This window comes from Petaurus breviceps, unplaced genomic scaffold (genome assembly GCF_028583685.1).
Source record: "Petaurus breviceps papuanus isolate PSGF00001 unplaced genomic scaffold, PetGlider_PUasm1.0 178, whole genome shotgun sequence".
NCBI lineage: Eukaryota > Metazoa > Chordata > Mammalia > Diprotodontia > Petauridae > Petaurus > Petaurus breviceps.
The window spans coordinates 16,520,986-16,530,302 of NW_027185777.1; the positions used below are offsets into that span (position 1 = coordinate 16,520,986).

Consider the following 9,317-nt stretch of genomic DNA (forward strand, 5'->3'; position numbering starts at 1 on the left):
TACCAAATAGTAGTTATATCAGAGAGCAAGGAAGGCAATAACTGTTAATTGAAATTTCAGGGAAACATTAGACAGGTAGACTATAATGATTGTTTTGGAGGCAGAGTAAATGATTTGACTTGATGGATGAGCTGTCAAAAATCATAAGGGCACATGGCAGACACGAAGTATGGACACATCCACAAATTAGAGAATGCCATGCAAGTGGCCAGGTATGGCTGAAACTTGGGTCCTGGAAATGGAATGCTGTCAGCTTGAAGCTTAATGGGTAGGGGTTCAATTCAGGGTTTCTGTTTGGAACCTACTAACTAATCAGCCAGCCAGTATGCTGGCTATCAAAAGACTTCCATGTACCAGTCATTGTAGTAGGTTCTGGGAATACAAAGGCAAAAAGTGAGAAGCTTACAATCTGTCAGAGAAATGGCATGTTTGCATACACACACAGTATATACAAGATAATTTGGGGGGTGAGGCACCAAAATCTGGGGGTCGGGAAAGGTCTTGTGTAGGAGGCACTCACTCTTTAGGATTCTGAGAGTTAGAGGCAAGAAAAGTGTGCATTCCCAGCATGGCCTGTGCAAAAGCATGTGAAAAGGAGATAATCTTGTTTGAGGAAGGGCAGCAGAGAGGACAGTTTGGCCAAAATGTAGAGAGTGTCAAGTGTCAAGATAGGAACAGCAAAATAGGCAGGAGACTCACAGAAACAGCTTTAAATACCAAACAGGGGAGGTTTGTAGTCAACCCTACAAGCAATGGGGAGCAAGTGAAGATTTTAGAGCAAGAGAGAAACATGATCTCAGGAGTAAATTTGACAGCTCTGTAGAGGATGGATTGGAAGGTTTGAGGGTAGGAGAGGGTAGAGGCTGAGTGCAGGGAAACCAGTGAGGAAACTATTGCAGTAGTTCAGGAGGGAAGTAACGATGGCCTGAACCAGGCGTCTAGCTGGATGAGTAGAGAGAATGGAGGCAGATTTAAGAAATATTGTCGAGGTAGAATCCACAAGTCTTGGCAACTAGAAGCGTGTGGATCTCTATTAACTGTGGGGGGTCCAAGGAGAAGCTAGTCACAAAATCGTATGGATAGAATTCTGTATGAGTAGTCTGTGTGAAGATACTGTGATATCACTTAATTCATAAGCAGTTTTAGAAACCTTTCGCTCCCAAAGGCTGATAATGATGATAATCACTAATTGTTGCTTCACATATTGGTGAGCGTGTGCCTCGAGCTGGGGAAACAGGAGAAATGGCTTCTCCTCAATTTGAGCTATTCCGTAGCAGCGACCAGAAAGGTATCAGTGACATTTTCTATACTTTGGATATGATGCAGTCAGCAGGGAAGGTGTTCAGTATCTTCCAAATGGTAGAGGCATGTGAGGGCTAGACAGAGTATAGTCAATTTCCTTCTGAAACTCACACGCGAAATTGCAGTGATCTTAGAATGTATATTCTCCTCCTCAGTGAACTAAATACTATATTCATTAAACATGTATGAATAGTGATATGTGCATTTATGTTTTTATACATACACACCTATCTATGTATAACACGTGTATATATACGTTCAATACACACATGTGTGTGCATTGCACTGTGCATATAGGCACATACATGTTGTGTGTGTGTAGCCAGGTGCTCCCCTAAAACAAGAGATCTTTGAAAGGAATATGTATGTAGGTATATGTGTACTGTGCATGTGTTGAACATGTGTGTGTGTGTATATTGAAAAATGACTGGTTATAATGGGCTGCATTTGAGCTCCATTGGGTAAGAGGGTCCGCAGCCTCTACTCAGACCCAGATACGAAATCATCAGCTGCAGGCGTGTTTATCCAAATCTACTCCTGAGCACTTGCAAAGCTTTCAGTTGCCAGAGATGTTAGCTAGGCAGGGAAAATTGAACTTGATTTCTTTTGTGAAACAGCTGCAAAATCAGGAGTTGCTGAGGGCAATGATGAAGAAGGCTGAGCAGGAAATCAATGGCAAAGTGATTGAGACCCTGAAGAGGCTTGAGGATCCCGTGCAGCGGCAGCGCCACCTGGTGGAGCAAGAGAGGCAGAAGTACCTTCACGAAGAGGAAAGAATAGTCAAGAAATTATGGTGAGTGTTGGCATGGTTGGGGGTTAAATAAAGGTATAGCCTTTTGGCCATAGAAAAGTTGCATCTTCCAAATGGGAAACACTTCCTGAATACAGATGCTGCTTGTTTGGTGTCCTGCTGAAGGAAGCTTTTGGGCACCAAGTAGTTTTGGATTCTTTGCCTGCTTAATTGATTGATATGTTGTCTCTACCACTAAACTGAGATCCCTTTTAAAGGATCTAACATATAAGAATCTTAGGGGAAAAAGAAGGCATTTTGGGCAAGGTCAGATTTTATCTAAACCAATTTGATGGGAAAATGTTTCCAGTATTCAGTATAATATGGTAGTCAGCATAGATCATTTTGAAAAACTCTTGCCATTGGCAGATATTTTACCAGAGTTCAACTCCACACTCAATTAAAAGGAGCAAATAGTAAAGCTATATGTATGGTAAATGTGATATTAATAATTAATGTAATTAAAGACCAAGTCTAGATGAGATAGTATTAAACATATCTCCATAATAAAATCCCCAGAAAAACAATTTAAACAATGTCTGATCCAAAGTGAGGAAAGGCACTCCTTTGAATGTTAAGAGTTTTATCGGTGGTCTTCATTGAAAGCAATTCTCAGGTCACACTATTGAAATTTAGCACTGGTTTATTATGCCTAGTCAGTAGAAGAAATACATCTTTTATGTTAATTTATGGGAGGCTATACAAGGCTATTTATCAGAGAGCTATTGCACCTTATGTTTTAATGAAGAGTCATTTTTCTGGGTGCTTCCAGCCTTACGCAAGCTGTATTTCTGCCATTTCCTGGGGAATGTGATTCCCATAATTTGGGATTTTAAGAGAATTGCTTTCCAATGATCCTCATAGCCACTATTCTTTGTGGACTCTATCACCTAGTCTTTGTTTGATTGATATTTCAAATTTCTTTTGGTACCAGGCTACCATATTTGGATAAAATGAGAATTTTCCTCCAAGGGACAGACCAAAGAGAAGATAAAAATTGGAATTATTTTTAATGAATTAAAATTATTCATCCAAGTTTTCATAGAATGCCACTGAATTATATAGCCCCTATATAAAATTATATAGCCCCTAAAATTGATGTAGTATTTGTGTGCCTTTGTGAACAGGTAATAAGGGTATTCTAAGTTTTAAACAAGTTTTGGGGTTGTTGTTGGTTTTTTGTTTTTGTTTTTGTTTTTTTTAAGAATTCAAAACCTTCCGGGGCGGCCAGGTAACACAGCAAGTAAGAGCACGGGTTCCAGTGTTGGGATGACCTGGGGATCAAATCTTAGCACCCACCCAGAAACACCTGGCCGTGTAACCTTGAGCAAGTTACTTAACCCCAATTTCTTAGGGGCGGCCAGGTGGCTCAGTGAGTAAGAGCACCGGCTCCAGTGTCGGGATGACCTGGGGATCAAATCCAGGCTCAGATACTTAGCACCAGACCCAGAAATAACTAGCCGTGTAACCTTGAGCAAGTTACTTAACCCCGATTGCTTTAAAAAAAAAAAAAAGAATTCAAACCCTTCAGAATGTGGCCTTGAGATCAGATCCATAGCTTGTCACCCAGGATAAACTGTAAAACCTTAAATCAAAATTGGAATTAATTATGTAAAAAATAATTCAATAAATTATTACAGCAAATTCAGTTTAGTGGGAGAAGGGATTGATGTTTAAACTAAATTTTTGTGTCCACTAAATTTCAGCAGCCTGGGCAAAAGGTCCAATCACCTGATCCTAGTTATGGCTCCGCTCATCACTTCATCATGGTCACAAACGCAACATGCTTCATCAGAGAAATTTTATCAAAGAAGAATTTTTTCAAAACTGTACTTTGTTTTTTTTGCCTCAAAAATAGCTTCAAAATTTGGAAATGAACAGGAGTGATTTTGCTTATTCCTCCATTGTGACAAATTATTTAAAGATGACTCCTAAATATTGTCCTACTCTATGTAGAGAGGTGGGACAATATACATGGAATGTGGAATGCACTGACTTCAAATCTGGCCTCAGTCACTTACTAGCTGTGTGACCTTGGACAAGTCACCTAAACTGTCTTTGCCTCAGTTTCCTCATCTGCAAAATGAGCTGGAGAAGAAAATGTCAAACCACTCCAGTGTCTTTGCCAAGAAAACCCCAAATGAGGTCAGGAGAAGTCAAACACAACTTAAAATAAGTGAACAAAAATTTTAAAATAAAATTACTTAGAGAGGCCACAATACTGGCCTCCTAAGAAAATGAATAATTATGAAATGTCTTATCTCCCATCCCTAAACTTTGGCTAATGAATATATCCTTTCTCCATCCCCCTGTCTCCACTCACATGACCACTGCCTTCATTCAGGCCCACATGACCCCTCACCTGTGCCTTGGCAATAACAGTCTGTTCCATTCCTCTACCTCTGGTCTGCCCCTTCTCTAATCCATACCCCATGGAGCTAAAAATTTGCTATTCCTAAACCTCAGGTCCAACTATGTAATTCCTCTGATCAAGAAACTCCTTTGGCTCCTTCTTGATAAAATCTAACCTCTCCTGTTTGCCTTATAAGGGTTTTCTCAGCCTGGCTCCAGCCTCCCTGTCCAGAGTTACTGTATATCATTCTATTCCATGCACTCTGCTTTATGGCCAAGCTGCCCTGTTTGCTTTGTTCCAGTCCATGAGATTTTATATTCTGCCTTTTTCCCTTCAAAGGAGCTCTAATCTGTCCCTAAAATGCACTTCCCCCTCAGGGGTACTTCACCAAATCCCTGTCTTTCTTCCAAGGTTAGCTTAAGCCCCCACCTTCTATAGGAAGCCTGTGATGATCTCACACACACCCTGCAGTTGTCTCCTGGATATTATTTTGTACATATCTTATATTTAATTTTCTACTTAGGTGTTGTTTCTCTCCAATAGAGTATAAGCTACTTGAGGACAGAGATTGGTTTGCTTTTGTCTCTGTATTCTTTAATTCCTAACACAATGCCTGATGTGTAGTTTCTTAATAAACACCTGTAAACTGAAGTTAGGAGAGATATGACTCCAATGCCCCAGACCTAGGGGCTCACTTCAAGGCCTGATTAACTGGGAGCACATCCTGGGGACAGTTCTAGGCCTTTTGGGGGAACTCATTGAATGCCATTTTGGTATTGGCTGCTGCCTTCCAGCCACCATCCCCAAAGTCATGTGGCAGTTCCCTGCCCCCTCTTTCTAGCCCTCCTTACCTATTGTCTTCCTTCCCACCCCCATTCAAATGTCCGCCCTTAAAGGTGAAGACTGCCTTACTTATCTGTATACGTGTCCCCAGCACAGAGCCTGGCCGCTGGCCCATAGCAGGGACTTCATAAATTTACAGGTATTTACTAATTGGGTGATTGATTAGTCAGGCTCATCTTCCCACTAGACAGTTGAATTCAATTCAAAAACATCCTTAAGCTCATGGGATTTAGAGATGAAAGGTATCTTAGAGGTCCTCTTGTCCACCCCCTTTTCCAGATGACGTAAGAGACCCAAAGGGGCAGCTAGGTGGCCCAGTGGATAGAGTGCCGGGCCTAGAGGCAGGAAGACTCATCTTCCTGAGTTCAAATCTAGACTCAGACATTATTAACTGTGTGACCCTGGGCAAGTTCCTTTAACCCTGCCTCTCTTTCCTTATCTATAAAATGAACTAGAAAAGGAAATGACAGGCTACTCCAATATTTTTTTTTGGAGAGAGGAAGGCAAGGTAGTTGGGTTTAAGTGACTTGCTCAAAGTCACATAGCTAGTTAAACATCAGGTGTCTCAGGCTGGATTTGAACTCAGATCCTCCTGACTCCCGGGGCCACCTAGCTGCCTGCAACTCCAGTGTTTTTGCCAAGAAAACCCCAAATGGGATCACAGAGAGTCATAGGAGACTGAAACAGCTAAACAACAACAAAGTGGCCCACAAAAGTTAAGTAATTTGTTCAAGGACACGTAGGTGCCAGAGAGCAGAACCTCAGCAAGAGTTTGGTTGCTGCATGAAAGTGATCTGTCAGAAGGCTTCCATCAGCCAGTGAAGTTCTGTTACTTCCCAACCCAGCCAGCCTCCAAATCAAGAGCAAGAAGCCAAATCTGTAAGTCTTACTGAGTGTCCTCACAATCATCTTGTGAGGTAGGGAGGTCAGACGTTCCTGTGGATCACCATTTTAAATGAGAATCATACGATTGTGGATTCAGAGCTGGGAGGGGGACAGAGGGGCTTCTGCCCCCAACCCCCCAATTTACAGATGAGGAAATTGAGGCGAAGTGACTTAGGATCTTTAGATTATAGATCCAGAGCTGGAATGGTCATGAGAGGCCATCTAATCTGACCCTTTCATTTTACAGACAAGGAAACTGAGGCCCATAGAGATAAAATCATTTTACAATGGTCACAGAGCTAATGAATATCAGTGTCAGTATTTAAATTCTGATCTTTCTTCTACATCTATTCCGTGCTAACCTATCATAGGAGCAAATAATAATAGTGATAATAGTAATATCTAACAATTACTTAATACTTTATGGTTTGCAGAAGACTTTACAAAATCATTCAATCCTTATGACAACCATGTGAGGTAGGTCCTATTATTTTCCCCACTTTAGTGATGAGGAAATTGAAGCACAGAGAGATTATGTGACTGACCCAGGATGGCTCAGCTAGGGAGTATCTGAGGCAAAATCCAAACTCAAGTCCTCCTAACTCCGAGTCAACTGCACCAGCTATCTGTCTCCTTAAAGACCGGAGGGCCCAACAGTATTTTAAGACTTAGACTCAGGGAACGCCAGAGCTGGTAGTGGCTTTTGAGGGCATACTCCTAGTTCAACCCTCTCATTTTACAGATGAAGCAGCAGAGGCCCAGATACCAAAATGGTTCTCCCAAGGTCACACAGCTCGTTCATAGTAGCAGGAAATGAATATGTTTACGTCAAGTTCACCGCTTTTTACGTGATGCCAGATATGTTCCTTCTCACTAAGAAATGAGGGATTTGATGGAAACTGCTTATTAAATATCTCAGAATAGGAATCCATAGTAACCAGCTAGCAATAAGGGAGCCCCAGCATCCTTGAGCAATCAGTAGTGGGCAGGTTTGCCAGAATGACTATCCTAAACCCTGGCAAAGGCATTTCAAAACTTCATTTCTGGGTTCCCAGGGCTCTTTTTATAAATTTTTTTTTTTCAAGAAACGTTAATGCCTTATTTGTAACCAGTACACGCTATATTAAAAAGTGGCACTTTGGGGCATGAGAAAATTGCAGTGCATTTCCGGATGATCCATCGACAACAACTTCGACAGAAAAAGGCCAACTGGGAAGGTGATTGGCCTTTAGTGAGCAGAGGTTATGAGACCCAGGAGGCATGTAGGCAAGAAGTGATTAGTGTCAGGCTCCAGCCGGAGGCAGACTGAGGGTCAAATGACAACTCCTTTGAAAATTAATTGCAAATTGGAGGACATCTGGATTTGTAGGTTAATTCACACACCATCAAATTCAGAGTCACAACTCTGCCAGCCAGTTTTGAGATGCCTGCCACCAATAAGTCTTTAACACAATTACATTTGGATCTGAGATGGAAAATTTTTGTAAAGTAAAAGTTCCTAGACCTGGGAGGCAGATAAATCTAAAATGCAAGTAGGAGGAAGCAAGGCAAGGGAAGAAGCTACAGGAGAGGCAGGAAGGAAGGATTGCCACATACTTCCTTAGAAATAGCCGCACTGGATTTGTAGAACCTATATTGAATTGCATGCCACCATGGGAGAGGGAGGGGGTAAGAGGGAAGGAGAGGGAAGGGGAGAAAATTTGAAACTTAAGGGATTGTGGAGCTGAATGCTGTAAACTAAAAGGAAATAAATAAATTTTTTAAAAAAAGGAAATAGCCACACTGGACATGTTAGTGTATACCTGAAATCCCAGCTACTGGGTAGGCTAGGGCTGACAGATCTCTTCAGCTCAGGGGTTCAGAGCTGCATTGGGCAATCATTTAAAAACAAAAAGGGGGAAAGAAAAATGAATTCTCACATATTTTCTCTCCTTCCTTGAAGTATGGGATTGTTGATGTAGTCACAGGACGGATCCTTTATTTTTAAAATGCCTTTGGAGCAAGAGTGAGGCCTTCTACTTTGTTCTAGAATTTCTATCTCCCAATTCTTCATTGAGCATTTTGGGGTAGTCATAAAAATTTGAAGGAATAAGAAAAGGTACCATCATGATGGACCCTTTATCCTAACAACAGCTACCATTTCTATGGTGGCTTGAGGTCTACAAAGTCCTTTTCTCACAATAACAAACATTATACCCATTTTACACTTACAGAAACTGAAATTCAGAGAAATCAAGTGATGTGCCCGCATTCACCTGACTAATGATCATCAGTTATTGTTATTTAATTGGTTTTGGTCATATCCCATTCTTCATGACCCTGTTTTGGGGTTTTCTTGGCAGAAATACTGGAATGGTTTGCCATTTCCTCCTCTAGCTCATTTGACAGATGAGGAAACTAAGACAAATAGGGTTAAGTGACTTACCCAGGGTCACACAGCTCCTAAGTGTCTGAGGCCAGATTTGAATTCATGAAGATGAGTCTTTCTGACTTCAGACCTGGCACTCTATCCAGTGTGTCACCTAACTGCCCAGTTGAGTGTCAGAGCCAGCCCTAAAAATTTTTGCCCTTCAACTTGATGAATCAGTAAATATTATGCCAGGCCACGTGCCAAGGCCCTGGTATTCGATCTGATGACCCTGCTGACAAAGACTTGGGCAACAAGGAAAACAAGCACCTCTGTGTGTCACCTTTTTCCAGATGGAGCTTGTCAGGAGGCTATGGAGAGGAGTCTTGTCTTCTAAAAGCTTCCAGGGCCCCTCCTCATAGTTTGTTCCCTTGCCTCGCTTTCCCCTTCCTTCCCCTTTCTTCTTCCCCTTCCCCTTATCCTTTGCCCTTCTCTTTTCCTTTCCCTCCCCCATCCCTTTCCCCTTTCCCTTCCTTTCCTTTCCCTTCTCCCATCCCACTCCCATTCCTCATTGCTAGCCTTTTCCTGACAGTTCTCCTTTACAAGCAGTGAATGCTATAGAAAGCCACTGGGTTAAGTGGTGGATACCACACCACACCACACACACACACACACACACACACACACACTCTGTCTCTCTGTGTCTCTCTGTCTCTGTCTCTCTGTCTCTCTCTCTCTCTCTGTCTCTCTCTCTCTCTCTGTCTCTCTCTCTCTGTCTCTCTCTCTGTCTCTCTCTT

The 9,317-nt window shown here is 41.9% G+C and overlaps 1 protein-coding gene across 18 annotated transcripts in view; it reads left to right on the forward strand.

Moving 5' to 3' along the window:
• KIAA1217 (KIAA1217 ortholog) overlaps window positions 1–9,317 on the forward strand; it is a 586,069-nt gene that overhangs the window by 551,524 nt on the left and 25,228 nt on the right. For all 18 annotated transcript variants that reach the window (XM_069086314.1, XM_069086315.1, XM_069086298.1 and 15 more), the window contains one exon: window positions 1,920–2,095. In XM_069086314.1, coding sequence (XP_068942415.1) covers window positions 1,920–2,095 — 176 coding nt within the window. The remainder of the gene's footprint in view (window positions 1–1,919; window positions 2,096–9,317) is intronic.